The sequence below is a fragment of the Typopeltis vanoorti genome, chromosome 7 (assembly GCF_054136105.1).
Source record: "Typopeltis vanoorti isolate ZY-2024b chromosome 7, IOZ_Tvanoo_1.0, whole genome shotgun sequence".
Taxonomy (NCBI): Eukaryota; Metazoa; Arthropoda; class Arachnida; order Uropygi; family Thelyphonidae; genus Typopeltis; species Typopeltis vanoorti.
In genome coordinates this window covers 133,297,794-133,322,792 of record NC_143555.1, presented here as the reverse complement: position 1 = coordinate 133,322,792, position 24,999 = coordinate 133,297,794, and the positions used below count along the sequence as shown (strand labels likewise).

The following is a 24,999-nucleotide window of genomic DNA, read 5'->3' as shown; positions in this document are numbered from 1 at the left end:
CAGTATGGAATATGTCCACCTCTAACTGCGATGCAGCTTTCACAATGTTGTGTTGTACCATGCTTAGCACCAAGAGATTCGAGACGTCTTTAGACAAACTGGCCCACTCCTCCTTCAGAGCAAAGAGAAGGCCTTGTTTGTTTTTTGGAGGGGAATTTCAAGCAGCAATGTGCTTCCTATTGCATCCCAAAAAGTACCACTCAATTCAGTTAATATCCTCGGTCTCCAGAAGTATCTCCACTGCTCATGTACCATGCAATGTGGCATTGTCATCTATATTTCTTGTCCATGAGTTCTTTGCCTACAGCTCCATAGAGCAATCAAACATGACATTGAAGAACTTTGTTTCAATGTTGTTCACCAGTCATAGTCCATTTTTCCAGAACGTGCAGTTTAATGCATCCATTAAGCATAATACCTGTCCTCACCATGGCCCCAGCACTGCCATATCTATCCCTTTTAAGCACATTCTTGCAATGGTAAGCAGTGTCCCTTTCACACCAGATCAAGTGTTATCTAGAATCGGAGGAAAGACTAAAATGACACTTGTCTCTAAAGAATACATTAGCCCATTGGTGTCTCGTCGAATTTTTGTGGACACAACACCACTGAAAATGCTTTATGATGAGCCATGGATAAAGGGATGTGGACTACAGGCTTTCAGGCATATAGGTCTACTTGTTTCAGGTGCTTTGCCACAGTTTGTCAAGATAACTGCATACTTCTGGTTGAATGGAGCTGTCTTGCAAGCTGACCTGCCCTTGAGCATCGATTATGTTTTGCTGTTATAACCAAATATCTGTCTTCATGCTCTATGGTAGAGTGAGTACGATCTTTTAGCAAACTTCTGGAACCCATTGGTTTGAAACAATGCCCATTGCATGGATACAATGGGCATTGTTTGATTCCAAAGTCTCTGGCAGTATTAGTACGAAGGTTGTTTAAAAAGTTTGGTAAAAAAAATAAGTTAAACACATTTTTTTCAAAAAAATCACCTTTATTTCTCAACATAGTCTCCATCGAGGTCTACACATTTGGACCAACGAGTTTCCAATTTTTTCATCCCATCTAAAAAGTAGGATTTGTCAATTGTGCAAAATGGTCATTGACAGCCTTGATGACATTCTCGTTTAAAGAAATTTTTTGTCACCGAGCCAAATATTTAAGTTTGGGAATAAGAAGTCACACGGGGCGAAGTCTGGAGAATATGGTGGATGTGGAACCAGTTTGAACCTCAATTTTGCCATTGCGATGGCTGATGTGTGAGATGGTGCATTGTCTTGATGAAAGCACACTTTTTTGTGCACCGATCTTGGCCATTTTTCTTCAGTTCTTCTTTTATATGGTCCAGCAATGACGCATAATAGACTCCTGTTATTATCTTACCCTTTTCCAACTAGTCTATCATGATAATTCCTTGGGAATCCCAAAAAAAAACAGTTGCCATCACCTACCCAGCTGACAAAACGGTCTTCACTTTTTTGGTGCTCTTTTTACCAGGCACTGTCCACTGTTTTGACTGCTGCTTGGACTCAGGTGTGTAGTGGTGGATCCAATTTTTGTCTACAGTCACGAATCGATACAAAAATCCTGCGAATTGCGATTAAACATCATGAAACACTGCGTTGAAATGTCTTTTCGCATGCATTTTTGATCAACAGTCAACAATTTGGTACCCATCACACACAGCTTTTTCATGTGCAATTTTTCGTGTAGAATGTTATACACCTGTTCAGTGCCTACAATCTTAACCATCTCACGCACTTTCACTCGCCGGTCTTCCATAACGATACCATGGATTTTGTCAATCATTTCCTCATCAGGCATCCAGAGCGAGCTTCATCTTCGATGGGCTTATGACCACATTTAGACTCATTTATCCAAAAATAAATAGTCTGTAATGCTGGTGCAGAGTCCCCATGAACTGCATTTAACTCAGCTTTGATCTGCATTGTCATCTACTTCTTCAAATAAAAGTGTTTTATCACTGCATGAAAATCATTTTTCTCTATTTTTATGAAAAATGTGAACACAAACAACCATCGTAATTCTGTGGCCTTCTTCAAACTTTTTAATAATTCTTCCATCTAAATGTGATATCTTTGAGACATTACAAGACATCCAAGTTTGCAACCTTCTTCCTTCACAAAAAGAGCTTCCTTCAATCACAATTCGCTTAATGCAGCCTTTTATCCTGTTGAATGCTACCGCATGACCTCTTTGCATGTGATTCAAAAATTTGAATGCATACCCACTTTTTACTTGAAATTGTCAGTTATACAAATTGTCACAAGCTGATTCTTCTGAATTTGTGATTATAATCTTCAGAAATAGTGCTCATCCATAGGTTTTGGACACCAGGTATATAAAGCATATAGCAGAGAATGTGAGTATTATACACAAAGCTAAATCAGAGTATGAAAAGAACCAGCTGTGCAAGCTAAAGGCAACCCAAAAGAATTTTATCATTATGTTGCATGTAAAAGAAAAAAATTAACAATGAAGAATCACTTTAATGAATGCAGATGGCCCTTCTGTTAGAAACAGATGAGATTTTTCAAATAGCAAGTGCTCACATTGTTAATATATGTCAATCAGATATACATAACATCGGGGATAGTTCTACCGCCCCATTGATTGAAGGTTTCATAAGGTTATTGCATAATCTGTTTATGAATTGTACAATATGGGCTGATACATATGCTAAAGGATTGTTCAGCTGAATTGACTTGGCCCTTGACATGTTTGCATAACTTGATTCTCAGCTTGGGAAATATCCCACTGTAATGGAAATTATGTTTTTTTATGTTGCTCGCACCCACAAAGGTTATTTGTAAACCTATAGTACATTTTGTACCGTGGGTGTGTTAGGGATTTTTTTTTTTCTTCCTATTTTATCAATTTTATATATTTTTTTTTTGTATTTTTCATTTATTTTTTGCATACTCTGGAAGTCCTGCTGTAGAGATCAAACATGGAATTTTTTCAAGGCATTTCAGGTCTCCAATAAGCAGGGTGGTGGTCCCATACTTGGTGATGACATTCGTCTCCTACCTAAAGACAATCACAAACATCCATGCCCACAGCGGGATTCGAATCCACAGACTGTTGGTTGGAGAGCGTACACTAATGACTCAGCCAACCAGACCGGCAAACTGTATAAAGGTGCTGCAAAAACTGATGTGTCTAACTACCAAGCTAAGCTACCAACCTTTTTAGCAAATCTCATATTTTATAATAATGTTATGGCTAAGTTAAAGTGTAAGGGATACACTATGATACTGCTGGACTTTGCTGAGATATTTGATAGGATATCACATGAAAGGCTGTTGTATAAAGTGGAGAATATGAGATTGGAATATAAACTCTTGAACTAGATAAGTGGGTGGCTGATGGACAGGTATCAAAAAGTGGTATATGGGAGAGGGTGAATATGCCAGATTTAGGGTGACCAATGTTGTGTATCCCAGGGATCATTCCTTGGACCATTGTTGTTATTCATCCTGTATATTAATGGTATTGAGAAGTATCTGACAGAAGATATTCAATTGTTTGCTGATGATATAAAGAGAAGCAGAGCAATTAGGAATGCTCTTGATAAACAGCACTTACAGAATTATTTTAATAAGCTGGAACAGCTGACAAATGATTATGGTTCTCAGTTCATTGTTTGCTAGTGTAATTTATACCCTTTGACTTGATGAAGTTTCCAAAGGCACATTATGGTGGTGGGATTATGGTACAAGAAACTGATAGGGCAAGCAATCTTAGAGATTCATTAGGAAGGAATCAATCAGTAGGAAGGTTAAAGGTCACATTGTAAAAATTGCATGTATAACCCAGAGGATAATTGTGATGTTGAAACAAGCAAACATTGACATGTAAGGATAAGGAAATCATTTTGCCTCATTACACTTTTTTGATGCGACTGCACCTGGACTACTGTGTGCATATTATTAGATTATTAAGATGTGTTGAGAGTATGTGGACTGTAGACAGGTGATAGAGGTTTATAAATTTCTGAAAGAGTGTTATAGATTATTGACTGGTGAAATTTATCATTATATAGAAACTGGGGCATAGTTACAAGGGGGGGGGAGCATCTGTAGAAGTTAAGTTTGGTATTGGTGAACCGTGGCTTCTTTTGAGGCATCATTGACTCCCTGGAGGTTTTGGGTAATAACAGTAATAATTGTTGTTGGTTGGTTAATCCATTATTTTCATTAGTTGAAACAGGGTATAAATAGCTGGTTATGGCAATTGCATTAGTAGGCATGGGCTTCTTTGAACAGTTTAATATTTCATTTCAGGTTGTGTCAACTACTCATGGCCTTGATGTGGAATTTAAGTGCTTGAACCATAAAGTTTCCATTAAGAAAAGGAAACAGGATATGTCACATTACCCACATTTTATACAATCCTCTCAGATTATTTCCATATTTTATTTCTGATTTAATGTTTTTTTTTTCTTCTTTTCTTTACTAGATCAAAGATTCAAATGAAACATGCAGATTTTTCAATGGATTAACAACACTTTTGGATACTTTTCCTCAAGATATGTGCAAGTATAAGATCCTTCCACAGTTGTTAAATGCCTTTGAATTTGGGAATGCTGGATCCACAGTTCTATCACCATTGTTTAAAGTAAGTTTTTGTAACTTGTTATAAGAAGACAATTAATACTCACATTTTATTCCTCTCAGTTCTCTTTATGGTCATGTAAGTACACTGTGTTGCCATTTTATTATAAATTCCCACCAAACAGTACGTTGAACACTTTATGGCAGCCTTGAAATGCCAGAACATTAGATTCTTGAAACTCTCTAGAAGATTTTAGAACTTACCATGGTATTCTACTCTTAGCAAATGCGATGCAATTTGCAGCACATTTGCTAGCTTTGGGTCCCTGTTGCTAAGGTCTCATGCCATTACATCCCATAGATGTCAATGGAATTGAAATCAAATGATTGAAGAGCCAGTCTGTTAAAGTTATTATCACAGGCAGCAAGAATAAGCATTTTTTTCAGTAAGAGATGATGCTTAGGAGGCTGCACTGTGTTTACTCTGCTTGATGTAATTGAGGCAAAAATGTCCCAGGGAATATCTTTTCCAATCCATCTCTCCACTGTCAGCACATTGCATCATTCTTGCCCTGTACCTGATTCTTTTCATTCGCATAAAAGAACAAGAATTGGAATTTATCACTTCATCTAATCTTTTTGTATACTTCCTCTGGTGTCCACTGCTAACATTCCTTTGCTTTCCATAACAACAGCTGCTTCTTTTATTAGACAAGTAGCATTTTCAATGGGTGGTCTGAATGCACTGAACACTATACTGTCCAGTGCATGCAGATGCAGTATGTACAGGTATTTGACCAGTTTTAGTTCATATTTTAGCTAGCCTTTACATTCCTCATTCTTTTCTCTCATCCTTTCCACATCAGCAGGACTGGTCTGAGAGTATCTGATGCCCCTAGGCAAAGAAAATTTAGGTGCCCCTATACATTGTCTCTCTCTATATGTATATTTTGTCATACTCACACAAACATAAACCCCAAAGTCTTAGCTCCCCTAGATGACTGCCTAGGTTCACCTAATGATAAAACCGGCCCTGTACATCAGTCAGCTGTTTCCTGCTATGTATAACATTTATTCAATGTTTTCTCTGTATCAAAGTGTTGTCGTGACACTAATATAGCCATCCTCACCTATAAGAGCATTTTATTTTCTGGATGCTCTTACTGCTCCATCTTAATCTCACTATTATTCTCTGTTCAAAGTCATTAAGACAATAACTGTCGCTTATTATTTTACATGCTTGCATCATGAATGCAGATATAGTCTTCTGGAGGCAATCTCCTTCCTATTTGTACTTGGGTGCCAGCATATCATTAGTCATGTATTATTGTTGGATTCCATTTAGCATGAGAATCTCTTAAATATTTTTGTCACAGAATTTTAATATGCATTGGCTGTGTAATATAAAACATTAATAATGAAAAATGGAATGTAGGATATTCCAATTAATTTGCAATTTGTAGACCAGCTACAAATTAAATGAATTTAAATTATATGACTATTTCCAAGCTTGTTGTTATCTACTTAGGTGTATCCATCACATGTATCCATACCTGCATTGTACACTCTTTTTTACACAGGCTTACAGGACAGCAGACGGGGAGGGAACTAGTATATGTAAAAAAGATCACACGACTTTTTTTTTTTTTGCTTGTGTTTGTTTAAAAAGTTAGCATGTTAGTTTACTGCCTTCCCCAGAAGATTCGTATACCTATTTAAATAACTATAACTGCATTATATCCAGGATAAATCTTTGATTGCTGTCCTCACACCTGGCAATACCTGATTTGTCAGCTTTAGAACAGTAATAGTAAGTACTTGATTTGCTACTTTTTTTTGGGAAACAATGCACATTTTTGCTGTCCTTGATTTATGCAATGAATTCATCATGAAAGTTTCTGTGCAAGTTGAAAATTACATAAATTAAATTATGCTTAAATACAATGCAATTTTGACAAATATCTTAATATTTGTCATTAAAGCTAAACTGGTTGTGCTTATGAAAAGAAAACATTTTGAGAAAATGAAAGTTTACTCATTATTCTAGTGAATATATGAATATAAAAAGCATATGTAATAGTAAGAAAACTAATACAAACAGCCTTATATATTTATTATCAACATGTATTACACATAGTGTGTACTAGTGCATACAGTCCATACTACCACAGCCCTTTTTTTTCCCCCCTTGTAAATCAGTTTATAGCATGCAGTGGCATCTTGAGTTTTTTCTTGTATAAGACTTATGGGCATTTGTTGTTGTTGCATGTCTTCAATCCCAATTGCCAATAATTTTTCATTTTTTATTATATGTCTCTTTTCTTAGAGTGATCGTGAATGGCTGAACTTTCACCTTATGCATAATATGAACTTTATCTTTTATAACAGTTCTGACGGTCGATTCATTCATTTCATGAGCTTGTGCAATGTCTGTGCCTTTGTTACCTTTTCATGTCATTTAATAATATCTAATTTATTCTCCATAATTATAATGCACCTCTTCTTACCACTGTAAATACATGTATTTATTCTCATATTTGAGATTTATATTTTGTTTTCAGTAAGTACTACATAGGTTATCTAACAAGACTTAACTTGTACTTGAGATAAAAACAAACAAAATGGTGATGACATTATGAGCTGTGTTTCAGGTTGCTAGGAGAGTCATGAAATATGTTCAAAGTGGCATCTGATAGAGGATATTGATAGTTTAAGTCAAAGTGCTTGCATCCCTGTATGTACAAATCCATGTAAGTCAGAGACTTACTGTACTGAAAGTTTATTTTTCACTTGGTTAGACTATAATAAATTTAGTTTAATCCTTTATCCAAGTGTGAGCAAACAAAGTTTGCGCCTGAAAGTATCTTCAGGACTGGGGTAAGGTAGTACAACACCAGACAGCTCGTTGCAAAGGTGGAGCAAGCTAACACACTCCTATCAGTATCTCTCATAATGCAAAACACATCTCCTTGCAGTATGTATAATGTTATGCATTAAGGGAAGGGCCACTGCCCAGACTAGTTTCGACCTTTATTGAGGTCTCTTCAGTGGGAGCCAGGCCCAAGTGGAGATACCAGGCAGAAGCATTAGCAAGGTCATCTCTACCTATAGGAGTTGCCAAACGGTGTGCCACCTTTTTATTAAATTACTCTGGATTTAGAGAAAGATGTTGAAAGTTTATTTTTCACTTGGTTAGACTATAATAAATTTAGTTTAATCCTTTATCCAAGTGTGTTAATGTGGATTACTTACTTTTGAGAAGTTAATATACCTTATTCCAAAGAATGCCACAGAAATGCACTTTGTATTTTCATGCGCATTAGTAAATAGATTTTAAGTGAAATAAAAAAATTAGGCTTAGACATAAAATAGCTTCTAAAAATTCATTTAATTCAAGAATAATACATTTCATTAAATCTGATAAAATAAAGACATCAAGATTGTACAGGTCTTCTAAAAAATCAATCTTATTTGATAGATATGTTAAAAATCAAGATTGTACAGATTGCCTGCAGATCGAATGCATTACAACTTCTCATCATGTGGATGTTGAATGAAAATGATGAGCTGGCAATTTGTGATGTAGTCAACCAGCTTATATTCTGTATTGGTTAGCCTGGGCATTGTCTAGTTATACAACATCCTTGCTGTTTTTAATAGTCAAGTTGGATGGCAACAAAAAGTGAAAATGGACACTGTCAACAGAAGAAGCAGTGATCTTACTATAAACAGAAATTCGTAAAGACAAAATAAAACATTTAATATAAGACATGTTTTACAATGTATATCTCATCACATCATCACAGTGATTGCTGAAAGTTTTTTCAGTTGGTTAGAAATTAAAGATGCCAAGAAATTATATTCTTGTTTAATCCTTTATCCAAGTGTAAGCAGACAATGTTTGCAAGTGAAATATCTTCACAGCTAGGCTACTTGTATATAGAGGCCAGTGAATTTACATTAATTGCCTTAGTATCCCACATTGCAAAGCACACATCCTTTTAAGGATGTATAATGTATATGCATTATGGGAAGGGCCACTACCCAGATTGGTTTCAACCTTTGTTGAGGTCTCATCAGTGGGAGCCAGACATATAAGAGACACGTAGGTTACAGTTAATAGTTAACACTTCCCCCAAGATGGACATAATCTTTGGTTCTTTATCCTTTTATCAGTTTCTGAAAGAAAAAAATGTAAATTAGGTTTGTTTAGTGTACACTTGGCTTGCTTGTTATGTGCTGATTAGCAGTGTATTTCATACTTACCTGCACAGTGTGGTTTTGGGACATTTGTGTCTTGAAGTGATGAAGCTATCTACTTTAATGACTTAAAGTGGATAGCTGCATCAACTTGGCAATCTGTACATCAGAATAGCTCTGATCATCCATTTTTGAAATTATGGATTCTACAACCGTGTTAGAATAACTCTTTTTATTATCCCGATGTTTTGATCTTCATATCAAGATCATCATCTGGAGCATACATAAATATACAAGACAAGCTGCGTTACATTTCAAACCGTAAGCTAGAGAAACAATGATTTGATCACATGCTACTCACTGGCATGACCTCTAGTGAAAAAAAAAAAAATTACATCAAGCTAATTTAATTTTTGATTACATGAATAGATATTCTTGCTTACAGATGGTTTTCCTTCCAGTAACAGTGATGTCCTATATCTATTATTACAATTGTTATTTTTGATTTAAAAAAAAAAATTATTTATAAATTTCCACATGAATAAACTTTCTTATAGATTTTTTTTTTTTTTTCCTTTCTCCTTAACAGTGATGTCCTATTTTTCAGTATTAAAGTTGTTATTATGGATTTAGGATCCTGGATTTTCTAGAGTCCTGTTTATAGTTGTTCTTAGAGAGGAAGGATTCATGGGACGAACGAATATATGCCTTCCATATGTATGGGATTTTTAGACCATCATTATTGTTTAGATTGGGGTGGTTGATAATGATCTCACAAGCTTCTTTAAATTTGCGTTCATACCATGTTTTGGTGTGATGTCTTGAAGCAAATTTTCTCAAATTTGCGAGCCCCTTGTTCTTCTTGTTTAATAATCTTGTAGAACTAGAAAATATCACCGCAGAATGTATACATACTACTATAATTGCTACTTTAAATTCATATGGATTTTCTGATAACTATTTAAAAATCATCTCATTGCATTTTGTTCTGATGGAGCTAGTGTAATGTTAGGAAACAAATCAGGTGTTTCAATCAAACTTCTACAAAAATTTCCCAACATTGTGATTTGGCATTGCGTAGTTCATTGTTTTACAATTAGCATTAGACGATTCGATATAAAAACATTAAAGAAATAAATCATTTTGAAATATTTATGGATAAATTATATGCTTTTTATCATCAATCACCAAAAAATCAACGAGAATTAAATACGATTGCAAAAGATCTTGCTATTGAAATTTTGAAGATCGGCCATGTGTTTGGACCACGATGGGCAGCTTGCAGTTTACGAATGGCTCTTGCTTTGTGGAGAAATTACCCAGCTTTATGCAAGCATTTTGCACCGAACGATGAATACAAGGGCTTTTTAAACCGACTTCTAAATTTGGAATTTTTAAAATATCTAGCATTAATGATTGATGATATCCTGCAGGAATTATCATATCTGTCAGAAGCTCTACAAACTTGCAATATAAGTATTATAAGGGCTAAGTTATCCCCCCCCTTATTTTTTTTTTATTTTTTTTTTTTGCTCGACGATGCGAGCCCTTTGTTAAAATAATTTCCATAGCTCACTGCTGGCTACAGGGGAGGTAGGGGAGGTTGGCCACATAGATGGCAAAGATGACAGTAGGGGAGCCCTGGGGAACTCTTGTAATCCTGCAATCAGATGATCTGATTCCCTATAGTTTCACACAAAGCTTCCAATTTTTAAGATAGGAACCACTTAGGCTGGTCAGGCTTAATGGCATTTTGACATTGATTAGTTTATAGAGTAGCCATCTATGCCAGATCTTGATGAATGCTTTTGCAATGCGCAAAAGATGGCAACAATGTGCTGTTTCCAATTGTATCCCACACTGATGTGTTCCATGAATATCATGATATTCATGGAACGCATCCAAGGACTCATCGTGGGAGGATACTCTACTTCGCTAATACATCTCATCCTCTCCACTACTAATTAATTCTCCAACTACGACACTACTACCATCAACGCCATCTATCGCCCATTATCAACAACAAGTATTTTTTGTCTGTAAATTGCATGTGTTCTGAAGGCCGATTTGTCTGTATGTGTGATGAAAAACCAGAGTTTCCGGGAGGGGAAAAAACCCTACTACTACTGTATGAGATCAGCTAACTCACCTTCAACTGAAAAAAGCTCATATAAGAATTCCTCTCGTCATGATTGTTGTCGATATGTTGTACACTGGGGATGATTCTTACTGAAGCCAAACTGCTTATTGGGTATGAGTTTTCTTCCCTTGTGATTTTTTGCAGTCTTTTAATTATCTTTGGCAGTCTTTCCTGGGCAGGAGAGCAGACTGATTTAGTGGTAGTTCTCCTTGGTTTTGGAGATTAAGATTATGTCAGTTTCTTTCAGGTGTGGCAGAAAGTACTGAAATTTTAGAATTGTTGATGTCGTTGGAAATCCCATCTGGGCCCAGTGCTTTCCTATTCTTTAGTTTCTTGATTATTTCTCGTATTTCAGTAGGTGATGTTGGTTGGGTGTCATTTGGGATATTTGTAGCGTATGCTGGCATCAACTTTCATGATGAAATCTAGGTCTGCATGCTTATAGTTTGGGCTGCACTGTTTTTTAAAATATCAGCCAAAGGTTCTGCCTTCTTGGCATCATGACAGACCAAACCTGTTTCACTATGGATTGGTGGGAGGGGGGGTGAGTCTGCTCTGAGAGCCTTTGTCACCTTCCTTAGTGTTTAGGGACAGCAGTTTCTTTTCTCACTGTTGGTTCTGATAGTCCCTCAGTGCTTATTGGACTGAATATGTGACTCTGTTGAGGGGTTGCTTTAGTCTTCAGGAGCCAGTGTCCTGTGATGGTGGCATTTGGCTCTGTTCTTCTCATGGATGAGATTCTGGGAGACAGTTGGTGTTTGAGCATGGTATTGCAGAGGTAGCAGCTTGGAATGCTGTTGTTATCTGCTTTTCCAAGTTATATATCGAAGTATTAATCATCTCTTTAAATTTCATAGTTGGGACTGGGCCTATGAACCCGAGAATAGCTTTTCTCAGTTGATACTGATAGCTGGTCACGAGTATTTTCCTGGTCTAAGCCTAATTGAAATAGTACTGGGCTGTGGATGGAACTGAGGTCATCCACCACATTCATCCTGTATTGGTGAGTGATGTTTTGGAATATGGCAATCTAAATGGTTGGGATGTCCTGTTGTTGTGCTATAGTGTGTGTTTTTTAGAGGTCCAACAACCGTGATATTCCTTGTGGTGGTGAAGTTGTTGAGTATTTTATGATTCTGATTAGTGGTCCTATTATTCCAGGCTGGATGTTTGCCATTTAAGCTTCCTGCTAGTAGTACTGCTCGGTTTGTGTCCAATATCTCTGATAAGTTAGCGTCAAGTAGCCATTTGCTGGTAGAATTGTGCACAGAGTAGATTTGGCTTTCTGGATTTCCATTCCTGTGATCTCAGTGCTAGCATTAGAAGGGTTTTTGATTTCGCTGTGCTCAGTGTTGCATTAGATAAAGATATTCATTCTACCTCCCCTGCCTGTGGGCTGGTTGTCATGATATAATATGTAGTTTCTGAGCCATGGATTGCCGGCTAGTCAGAGATGAGTTTCGTTTACCAGGATTAGGTCAGCATCATGAGGCGTCATGAATTTTTGAAGCTTATTCATTTTGTTTCCTAGGCCATTGGCATGCCAGAAAACATTCTGAATCCAATAAGTGGATTCAGTATACTAACCATTATTGATTAGTATAAAATTTAACTAGTGTTGGAATTATAATGTCCAATAAGCATGTCTCTAGAACAGCTGCAGCTTTTGCAGGTTTATTGGACTCATTGTGTTGCTGAGATTTTGGTTTTGTAGCTTTTTTTATATGCCACCACTTCTGTGTATGAGGCATGTGCCTGAGCAGATTTTGGTACATCTTCGAATTTTTTGGGGGGATGTGTCAGGCTGGGCCTGAGTTGGTTTTCCGAATTTCTTGGAAACTGGCAGCTCTCTGCATCCTTTGTAGTTGGCAGAGTGTGGTCCAGTACAGGTCGATGAATTTTGCCAATTCTGTTCTCAGTTTCACACATGTAGTTGTTGCATGATTTTCCCCACTCTCGATGGAACAAAACTCACTCTTACAGCAGCTCTGTGAATGGTCAAATTTTTGACAGCAGTGACATTGGCCATTGGATTCCCTTTGTCATAGAGATTCTGGCTTGATAACCAGGTCAAAGATCTCATGCTCATCTTTACTGATTTCAACCAGCATAAGCAACATTGACAGTTTGTCTGCTCTCTCAGCATGCAACTTACTTCGATGGGCTGTAGCTCACAATTTTGAAGATTGAATGTCGCTTCTTCAGTTGTTACTGATTCAGTGATACCACACAACACCACCTTCAGGTTTATTCTTAATTTTTCAAGGTGAAAGTATGGTATGGACTCTTTTATTGTCCATGAATTTGGAAATTATGCAGTGGTTAGCAACTATCTGTGGCTGAATGAAGATGTCTTCAGTGGTGTTTTTAGCCTTGCTAAATTCTATTTTATCTACTTTTAGAGCTGAGGATAGTGTGATCCATTGTACCTTGTCTTGTGGTGCTATTCTTTTTTTTTTGATGGTCTGTATCAAAAGGAAAAGAATAGCACCACAGGCATCCATGGGCATTTCCGTGTTTTCATTATTTGTTTCCTTGTGCTTTTTTTTTGCGGCTGACTTATTGGAAACCATTGATGTCTGCTAGGTTCTTCTGTGGTTTGGTGTTAGGTTTATCAGGAGATGGATTGAGTGTTGCATTTGGAAACGGTGTGGGCATTTCTTCTTCAGGACCATCTTAGTCTGCTCATGCATCTTGAGTACCTGTTCATAGTACAGGTGCACCCAGTTCAGATCTCTCATTGACTTCTGCTTTGTCAATAATAGTTAAAGGAGAGAAAAAAAAGGATGCTCACCAAATACTTACCTACATCTGAAAGGTAGAGAGTTGATGGAATGTTGAATTGCGATCCAAATTCCAAAAATTAATCCAAGAGAGACTTGCACTACATTGTGAAGTGAATAACCAGAGATGATGATTCACCTAATCTCGAACAAAGTATCACCTGACTTACTGACCACATCTACTCTCAAAACCCAAATCCATAGACCTGATAGTAATCTTAATTGGAACTATGTACCAAGGGTGAAGTAATGCAGAAATCATATATTTCCCATAAACAAGTAATGAAAATGTGTAACACCTTATTATTAAAATACTCTGGATTAGAGCTAGTTGTTTGAAGTTTTTTCACTTGGTTATAAATTAAATTAAAAATACCAAGAAATTATATTTTTGTTTAATCCTTTATCCAAATGTAAACAAAGAAAGTTTGTGTTTGAAGTATCTTCACATGCTTTCTTCAATGATTTCATGTTAATGTGAAGTCATTGGTCTCTATATACAAGTAGCCTAGTTGTGAAGGCACTTCATACCAAACTTTGTTTGTTTGCACTTGGATAAAGGACTAAACAAGAATATAATTTCTTGGTGTCTAATTTAATCATCAGGGTAAAAAAAAAAAAAAAACGAATGAACCTTTACATGAATTTATACTGAGCAGCAGCTGCTTGTGTTCCAATGGACTTAGTACTAAGTGGGGGAATTATTAATGCCATTTCAGATAAACATTTGACATGGAAATATTTATAGAATACAAATATTGCAGAAACCAAATGTCTGTAGAAGTGGGAGGAGTGAGTTGGTAAGAGATAGGTCATCAATCAATCTAATTGCTCTCCTCTGTATTGAGTCAAGCATTTTAAGAGAGAGTGAGAGCTCTTGGGGGTGGGGGGGGCTCTCCAAATGTGAGAGCAGTAATCAATAGCTGGGCAGATTTCTAATTTGTATAAGGTTAATAGCTATTCAGAGGTGAAGTAATGTCTTGAGTGAAAGAGAAATCCTAGTTTTTTGGAAGCTGAGGATGCAATGATTGTGATGTGTTTATGCCAGGAGAGGTTTGATGTCAGGGTGACATCAAAAAAATGATATTAGGAGAAAACAATTCTTTTTTTTGTGAGAAATAAGACAGAACTGAGTTTTTACTAACATTGAAATTGATGAGGTTATCTGAATCCCATTGGAGGATAGTTTGGAGATCAGCATTGAAGGCTGTGGTGGTTGATGTTCTGTAGGTTGAAGCGAGTTCTGTAGAGTAAGATTTATCAAGTTGAAAGGGAGGAGTGCAATGTGGTGTCATCTGCAAAACTGTGTAGTGGGTTGCAGGTTAACTGAAGTAGGTCATTAATATATAGAATTAAGAGGGTTCATGAGAGAAAAGAACCTTGTGGAATCCCAGCATTAATTGAATGGCGAGAGGATAAGGAACTGTCTACATCACACATAGTGTGCATCCAGACAGAAAGCTGGCAATCCAACTGCTGAAGTCCTGAGATAGACCAAATGATGGAAGTTTGCTTAGTAAACCCAGTCAAAAGCTTTGGAGATATCAGTTGCAACTACTTGAGATTCATCACACTTCTCCTTGGCATTTGTCTAGAGATGGGTGATATATGTGATAATCTCCTGTTGATCGGCAGCAACAGAATCCACACTGGTGGTTGTTCAAAGATAGCTGTTCTGTGTGTATATAATATATTGGTGTTCATAGGTTGGTCGGTTTTTATTTTTTGTTACATACTCTTTTTATATACACTTCGCATAGATAATCTGTTGTCGTATATGTACTATATATGCAGTTTTTTTATGGAAATGTTCTAATTTTATTTTTATTTTAGGAAAAAATTATTATTTTTTCATCTTTTTATTTATGCTTTCATTTCCATGTAACAAACCATATGCTCTATTGTTGATTGACTACATTTACTGTTTCCCATGGGCTCCTAATAGCATCATGCTTGCCAGAGTGCAATAGAAAGCACTCTATAACATCTATTCTCATTCCATTTTTGCTTCATGTAGTTGTTTGTTCTTCTGCATGTGTTTACTCACATGTGATGAGTTACTCATTATGAAATATAAGTGTTTTATATTAAATGCTTTATTTTGCCTTATGTAATTTATGTGTATAGTAAATTACATAAATTCATCATATCTAGAAATTACATTAGTCTTAGTCATTTGTATCAGAAGCACCACCTATCCAAAAGAGGAGAAACTAGCAGAGGAATTAAAGAAATCCCAGGTCAGCATAATTGGCATTATTTCTAAGGATAAGATCCATCTAAATAATCTGTATAGAGTTAACAGGTGTTCAGAGATAAAGTAGCACTTTGTAGTGGAAGAGAAAACCTAAGTCCACATGGTTAGCCTAGTGGCTATGCGCTTCACAACCATATGCCTTGGAAAGGAGTGTTCTGGGTTCGGTTTCCATTGCCGACGTGAGAAGCTTAAGGATCTTTCTCAAACATAGCCAAGTTAGCTGGTCTTAGGGGTGGACAGCAGGGTTTTTCTTCCCACAAGCAGGCAACCTGTCCCCATGGACACACGCAGCTACAGCTATAGAATATACCGGTTGGCATAGGGCCAGTCACCTTATCCTCAGGACGAGTACGACTTAGAATGGCTCAAGGTATAAATTATATGTAACAGGCCAGTAGGCCTAATACGGAGAAGGAGAAGAAGATGATGTATTTCTTTTATTTTTTATATAATCCAGAATTCCAGCTCTAGAGACCATACATGGAACTTTTTCAAACCACTTCATGCTTCCAGTAAGTGGATGGTAGTCTTACAGCAGATGATGAAATTCATCTCCATTTAAAAACAGTCACAAACATCTTTTCCCAAGCAGGATTTAAACCTACAACCTTTTGATTGAAGAGTAGATATGCTGACTACTTGGCCAACCAAAATTCAAGATGGGCACTATCAGTATAAGGAGTATTAATTAAATTAAAGATGCCGATAATTATATTCTTGGTTTATCCTTTATCTAAGTGTAAGCAAACAAAGTTTGCACATGAAGTATTTGCATAACTAAGCTACTTGATTATAGAGGATAATGACTTCACATTATTTTCCTTAGTATGCCATAATGCAAAGCACACATTCTTTTGGGTGTGTATAATGCTAAGCATTATAGGAAGAACCACCACCCAGACTAGTTCAGACTTTTATTGAAGTCTCATCAGTGGGGGCCAGATCCAGGTGCATTATTGGATAGTAAGGTAATTAATGTGAAGTCATTACTCTCTATATACAAGTAGCTTAGTCGTGAAAATAGTTCATGAGCAAACTTTGTTTATTGACACTTGGATAATGGATAAACCAAGAATATAATTTCTTGGCATCTTTAATTTAATTTATAACCAAGTGAAAAAAACTTTCAACAACCAGCTCTGATCATGAGTATTTTAATAATGTGTGACACCTTTTCATTACTGGTACATGAGAAATATATCACTTCTGCATTACTTCAATTTTGGTATGAGTTCTGAGTCCTCCCCCCCCCCCCCCAATGAGACCTGAATAAAGGTTGAAACCAGTCTGGGTAGTGGCACTTCCCCATAATTCTTAGTGTTATACACACCCCCAAATTATTATATGTGCTTTGCATTATAGGCTACTAAGGCAATTAATGTGAAATCATTATCCTCCGTATAGTAGCTTAGGCAGGAAAATACTTCATGTGCAAACTTTGCTTGCTTGGATAAAGAATAAACCAAGAATATAATTTCTTGGCATTCTTTAATTTAATTTATAACTAAGTGAAAAAACTTTCAACAAGAAGTGTTAATGAAATGAAGTCAAACTTGCAGAAGGACTGGAAAAGTACCACATGATCATACTTAGTATTACGCTTGGAAATTTTCGGTATTGAGACCACATTGTAATATAAATAAGGAGTTTATTAAAAATAAGTAATTAAAACCTAACAAGTTTTGTGCATCATAAGCTTGCATCATCAGTGGTAGTGGTACATAAAAGTTTACATGACAAAAGCCTGTTAACAATTAATTAAACATATTAGATGTTACTTAAATTAAGGGGATATTAAATCCCACATAGTTTTAAAACCGAATAAGAAACTCAAAGATTGGAATCAGAGAGTTTCTTGCCGAATATAGTAAAACTATAAAGTATCGGCGACACTAGCGTTAGCCAATGCAAGTGACCCTAGTACGTAGTACAATACTGGACGACTCGTTGCAAAGGTGGGGGAAGTTCAGATCGCTATTCTTAGGTATTTTCCATAATGTAAAAACACATTTCCTAGGAAATGTATGCTGTTATTACATTATAGAGGAAGGTCACTACCCAGACCGGTTTCAGCCTTTTTTGAGGCTTCATCAGTGAGTGAAGCTTATTAGCTCTTTATACTTAAGCATATTAGATGTTTTTAATAACTTCACAACCGTTAAATAATTGATAAACCAGAATAGAAATGATGAGATCATCATTTGTATTCTGGATATGGACTATGTCCCACCAACATAAAAATATGCACAAGTTCACATGGAGAGAAGACAAAAGAGAAATGAGAAAAACCTTACTGATTGTCTTTGCTGATAGTGGTCTTCATGCTGGTTCAGTTCAAGTGTGTACAAGGCATTTAAAATAGGAAGTGACCATCATTTAATTTTAAGTAGGATAAAAATGTTGAAAGTTTCTTTACTTGTTTAAACTTTAAATTAAAGATGTCAAGAATTATATTCCTGGTTTAATCTTTTCTACAAGTGTAAACAAACAAAGTTTTGCATATGCAGTTATCTTCATAACGTCTATTTGTATATAAGGGCTAATGACTTCACATCAATTGCCTGAGTAGTAGTCCTTCCCATAACACATAGCATTATAATGCAAAACACACACCATAAAGGAGTGTTTTGCATTATGAAGATATCACTATCAACAAAGACATAATCAGTGAGGTTTTTCTCATGTCTTTTCTCCATGTAAACTTGAGCACATCTTTATGTTGGAACATAGTCTATATCCTGAGAAGAAATCAAACAGATACCATTAACCTTGTCCTTTTCTCCAATTGATGGGATTGATGTGAAGTCCCTGTTTACAAGTAGTCCAGTTGTGAAGTTACTTCATGTGCAAACGTTTGTAGGATAAAAATGAATATCACATTGAAAAGAATAGTTTGTAAAAAAAGTTTTCAAAAGAATTAAAGTTGAGCAGGCAGCTTTTACAGGTAAACTGTAGACTTAAGTATATAAAAATTATTGAAGAAAAAATTGAAGCAATTTGAAAACAAGAACTAAACCTTTGAGTCTCATTTGCAAACTCTGAAGGAAACATTGATTGATTCAACTTGGGAGTCATGTGATGATGTTGTCTGCAAGGACAGAAAACTGAGTACATCATGGTAGACACAAGAAGGCAAACAAGCAATCATGGAAAAGAAGAAAACTTATCCAAAGTTCCTAGCAAATAAGTCAACTGAGGTGCTAAAAGAGAAATATCTAGAAGAGCTAAGTTATGTGTAAAAATTGCTAAACAAAGGTTAGGGGAAGGCTTTGCTAAGAATCATCATCATCATCATCACACGTATCAAGGATTTAGGCCTAGCATGGCCTGTTCTGGCCTTAGAAGTCATCGTTGAATCATTTAAGAGAATGTCCTGATTTTCTTTTTCCTAATGGCTTTGCTAAGAATATAGAAGGTAAATGTCATGAAGGTGCAAAATGTTGTGGAGGCTATTGGAAAAGCTTAGAAATTGAGAAAAGAGTACTGTAAAAGGAATCAAAGATGATAAAGGCAACTGAAGATAAGGATATTCATAATGTTTGGATTAATTACTTTGAAAGACTGTTAAATGCAGTGACAGAAGCATACTAGAAAATTTTCAAGAGGAATGCTAACAGGAGTACATACGTATCAATACTTAATGTGGCTAAAGCCATCAGAAACTCAATGTGAAAAAGTGCCTGGAGTAGATTACATTCAACCAGAGCTTAAATAGGGAAGTATAAAAGTGTTGTTGCAGTGACTATACTGTATAATTCAGGGGCCTTGTCAGAAGGTCAAATTCCAGATGATTGTAGCAGAGCTCTTATAGTTTTTTTGTAAAAAAAAAAAAAGAAAAGAGAGAGAGAATAAAGCTGAATGCGAGAATTATTCAAGAGTAATTTATCTTTTAAGTGTCCCAGGTAAGATTTATGCTTGCATAAATATAATAAAATCAAGGTTGAGAAAAATTGTGAAAAATAGACTTGGAGAGAACAAGCTGGGTTCAGGCCAAATACAGGTTGTCAAAATCAAATTTTCACTTTAAGACAAATGTTGCAAAATTGTGGGAATGTGACAAGGTACTTTAAGTTTTTTTTGCATATGGCAAGGTGCCCAGAGAAAAGCTTTTCAAAACACTATAGTTATATGGAGTAAAGGGAAGATTCTGTATCATATATTGTTTAAGGAAATTAACCACATAGATTTTGATAGTTGAAAACATTTATTTACTCATTCTTTTATTTCACCGAAGTTAAATTGGCATCTTCAGGGATTATTACAATAGTATTAAACACATTCATGTAGACACACCTCACTAACAAAGATGAAAACAGGAGAGATCAGGAAGACCTAGAGTCATACAGTTATGCCTCCTATTGACTTTGGGATGAAGGTTTCCCATATGAGGGGTAGTCTGATACAGCCAAATTTTCTTAGGTTGGGGTAGTTGGTAAGAGCTGTAGCAAATTCGAGGAAAAGCCTCTCGAACTTGTTTTGGTGGAGTAAGGTGGCTTTTTTCTGGCTATATAATGGAAGATTATGCAGGTCAATATATAGTCTATATTTAAGTTGTAAGTAAGCAGTTAAAATTGAAGGAAATACAGGAAGGTGGTTTGATGTAGAATCAGGTGTAAGACAAGGATGCACATTATCGCCACTCTTATTCATAATTTTTATGGAACACTTTATGAAAGAAAGTGGCATTAACCTGATATTAGAATCAGAAATATGAAATTGCTTTATGCTGATGATGATGTAATCCTAAAAAATCTAGTGCAGGTCTCCAGGATTCTTTAACTGAATTTAATAACAGCAGTAACAAATTTGGCATGAATATTATTATTATGTGATACCTCTAGGGAGTCCAAAGACTCATTAAGAGAGGGCACCTGCTCCACAACTCTCCATCTCCACCATATCATCCACCAACTACAGTGAACCTCATCATCTATACCAATGCCATCTACTGTCCACCACCACTAATATTTTCAAAGATAATCACAAACATCCATGCCCACGGAAGGATTCAAACCTGCAGCCTTTTGGCTGGAGAGTGGATATGCTAACCACTCGGCCAACCGGGCTGACTGTAACATTAGCAATAAAAAGACTAAAACTATGAAAATAGTAAGGAACATGGAAAAGTTCAGCTGTATTCTTTCTCAATGGAGAACCTGTAGAACAAGTAAAATATTTCAGCTATTAAGCATAGTTTTTAGTGAAGAGGACAAATTAAAAATGGATATAACCAATAATATGGAATAAGAAAGAAATTAGCCAAAACAGTAAACTAGTAGTCTACAAGGTGTTCAAACCAGTTTTAAGTTATGGATGTGATAGTTGGGTTAGAAAACACTTGATCAAAGATCAAGATCAGAGACTGCAGATATGAGAGTTCTGAAATAAATTAGGAGCCTGAACAAATTGCATCAATGGCAGAATCTTATTAAAAATGAAGACTTTAGGAAAGATTTTTGACATTGTTTGCATTCAAGAATGTGTGAACAGGACTAATTTAGGGATATAGTCAACTTAAACAGAATGGGAGAGGAAAGGTTAGCAAGAAGTGTTTGATACTATGATGGCAGGAAAATGAACCAGTGAAAAACCAAGGTCTAGGTGGATTGATTGAGCCAGAAGTACCTCAGAAGACCAAAATGTTAGATAGGCATGCTGACAAGTAGTAGCAGACTACTTGGAGGGAAAATTGTTGAGGAGATTAGTAATAATGTAAACATAATCGTGTAATGCTGGCATCTTAGCTTGTAAACCCCTTGAGGGTGCATATCAGGAAATCAATGATGGAATAATCTCAGTTCTTTACTGTGCACTGTTGATATCATACTACTATATGAATTCAGTACAAGTTTTCTGGATTCCTTAACTAAATTGAATAACTACAGTAACAGATTTGTTATGCAAATCAACAGTTAAAAACCAGCATGAAAATAGGTAGTACATTAACAGAGCTGGCATGGTAGAAATTAGTCAAACACTAAATTGACTCTATACAAGGCAGAGTTCAAACCAATTTCATTTTATGTATCTGAGAGCTGGGTTAGAAATAAAATACCCAGTAAAATACTACAAACTACAGATATGATAGTAATAGGAAAGTGAACAGATGGCATTGATGTCAGAATCATATTCTGAAAATGAAAATATTAGGATGGAACTTGAAATTGTTAGCATTCTAGAATGTGTGAACATATTTAATTGCAGATGATGGTTACTTAAACAGAATAGAAGAAGGGTTAGGAAACAAGTTTTGTGCCAAGATTATTGGAAAAAGACTATGGTGATGACCAAGGTATGGCTGGATTGATGCAGTCAGAAGTGCTCTATTCGTTCATCAGTGCTTTAACAGACACTTACGCACCCACAGCCTTCCAAGTATCCTTGGATTTCCTAATCATAATACGAGGATAAGGCGGTTACCCCTATGCCTCTAAATATTCTTCTCTGTAAATTGCATGTGTTTTCTACTGGCCAGTTTACTGTTCTAAGGAACGAAAAACCAGAGTTTCTGGGAGAAAAATCCTCTATCTTCGGCTAACTCACCTTTAGTCAAAGGAAACCAGATAAAGGTTCCTCAATTCACTGATAGGAATCAAACCCAGGTCTTTCCGACAAAGGGCTTCGTATATACTGACTGAGCTATGGAGGCTCTCAGAAATATAAGATCTAATGATATTGGAGTGCTAACAGGTGAGAGATTAATTTGAAGGAAACCTGCTGACAGGAGATTAGTAATAATGCAAACTTAATTCTGTAATACTCATAGTATTCTATATACAGTCCTTGAGGGAGCATGCCAGTAAATTAATAACTTGAGAAATGAAACACTTATAATAACTTGCTTTTTTTTTAATGCAAATCCCATCCATAAAATATTGTAATTTTGTTGTACATCAGTATGATAGGGTTTGCAACCATGGGTTAGATAAAAGTTATGTAATCTGGAAACCCTGCTTTAGAGACCCAGTATAAATAATGCTTCTGCTCTTTGACATTAGGTCATGGGTTCAAATCCTATTTAACATTGATATTTATATTGCCCCTTGATATGACAGGAATATTTGCTTTTTTGTATTCAGGTTTGAAACAGTCCTAGAGAGCAATTATTCATTTTAAATGTAATCTCTAGATTTTTAAAAAATACTTCTCCTTGAAAAGTGTACTCAGAAAAGTCAATATAGTAACAAATGTTTAAAGGAACTTATTATTAAGAGATATGTATGTAATGAAAAGGTGTCTGCATGTTTCTATAGTTGTTCATATCCAGAAGAAGTAAACTGCTTACATTAATTAAATGTGCTCTGTGTTGTGTACCTGCATATGTATGTGCACACAGTTTCTCCATGTCTTTATGCACAAAGAAATTCAACTGGATATTTGTGTGGTTGAATTTATTTTAATTGGAAATTAAACTGCAAAGTATAGTCAGCTCTGTCTGTAGCCAACTTTTTTTTTTTTTTTTTATGTTGGGCCCATATATACTAGAGGTTGGCTGGTCAACCTATAGTACTTTAGTACTGTATATGGGTGGTGGGCTCGGAAAGGAGAAACTTGTTTGCGTTTGTTTAAAAGCCTGTATGTTGTATTCCTTGGGAAATACATCAGGGGGAAGACTGTTCCACAGTACTGTAGTAGCAGGGATGAAGGAGGACGAAAAGAAACTTGTTCTGTGGATTTCAAGATGTACTGTGAAGGGATGTTGGGTGGCTTGTATGTGTTCTATTGGCCAGTATGAGAGAGGGAACCTACTCCACAACTCTCCATCTCCAATGGGCTTAGTACAGAGTGAGGGAATTATTGATGCTGTTTCAGATGAACATTTCCTATGGAAATATTTATAGAATATAGAAATTGCAGAGACCAAATGTCTATGTGAAAGTGAGGGGAGCAAGTTGGTGAGAGATGGGTCATTTATCAGTCTAATTGCTCTCCTCTGTATTGAGTCAAGCATTTTGAAGGAGTTTTTAGGAGCCCACTCCAAATCTGAGAGCAGTATTCGATAGCTGGGTGAATTTGTAATTTGTATAATGTTAACAGCTGTTTATAGGTGAAATAGCATCTTCAGCGAAAGAGAAAACTTAGTTTTTTGGAAGTTGAGGATGCAGTGGTTGTGATGTGTTTATGCCAGGAGAGGTTTGATGTCAGGGTAATTCCGAGAAGAGAAATTCTCATCTTGTCTAGGAATTTGAGTGTTATCAAAAACAATGCTGGGGGAAAATGTTTTTTTGTTGTGAGAAATAAGACAGAACTGGGTTTTACTAGCATTGAAGTTGACAAGGTTATCTGAATCTCATTGGAGGATGACTTGGAGGTCAGAATTAAGGGCAGTGGTGGTTGATGTTCTGTGGGTTGAAGTGAGTTGTGAAGAGTAGGGTTTGTCAAATGAAAGGGAGGAGCGTAATGTGCAGCATCTGCAAAACTGTGTATTGAGTTAGAGGTCAACTGAAGTAGGTCATTGATATATAGAAGGAAGAGGGTTGCCAAGAGAACTGAAGCTTGTGGGACCCCAGCATTAGTTGGATGGTGAGAGGATAGGGAGCTGTCTACCATCACACATAGTGTGCGTATAGACAGGAAGCAGGCAATCCATCTGCAGAAGTCCTGAGACAGTCCAAATGATGGGAGTTTGCTTAGTAAGCTTTTGTGCCAGACTCGGTCAAAGGCTTTAGAGATATCAAGTGCAACTACTTGGGATTTGCTGAATTTCTCCATGGCATTTGTCCAGTAATGGGTGATGCATGAGAGCAGATCTCCTATTGATCTGCTTTGGCAAAATCTGTACAGTGGTCACTTAATTGCCTGGTACCTTTAATGTAGATTAGGATTTGAGAGTTGATGATTTTCTCCATTACTTTAGATAGGACTGAAGTGAGTGAGATAGGGCAGTAGTTAGATGGCAGTGATTTGTCACCCTTTTTTGGAATGAGTTGAATATAGGCCAATTTCCAGGCTTTGGGATATATATACCAGTGGAGTAAGAGAGTGTGTACAGAAGGCATAGGATAGGAGTCAGTTCTGGTGCACAGACCTTCAGGACAA

General features: G+C 36.3%; 1 protein-coding gene across 1 annotated transcript in view; it reads left to right on the top strand.

Annotated features, from left to right (window-relative positions):
- The window catches only part of yata (N-terminal kinase-like protein yata), a 386,793-nt gene that overhangs the window by 154,727 nt on the left and 207,067 nt on the right, over window positions 1-24,999 (top strand). The window contains exon 8 of the mRNA XM_090396135.1: window positions 4,486-4,644. Within this exon, the coding sequence (XP_090252261.1) occupies window positions 4,486-4,644 (159 nt within the window). The remainder of the gene's footprint in view (window positions 1-4,485; window positions 4,645-24,999) is intronic.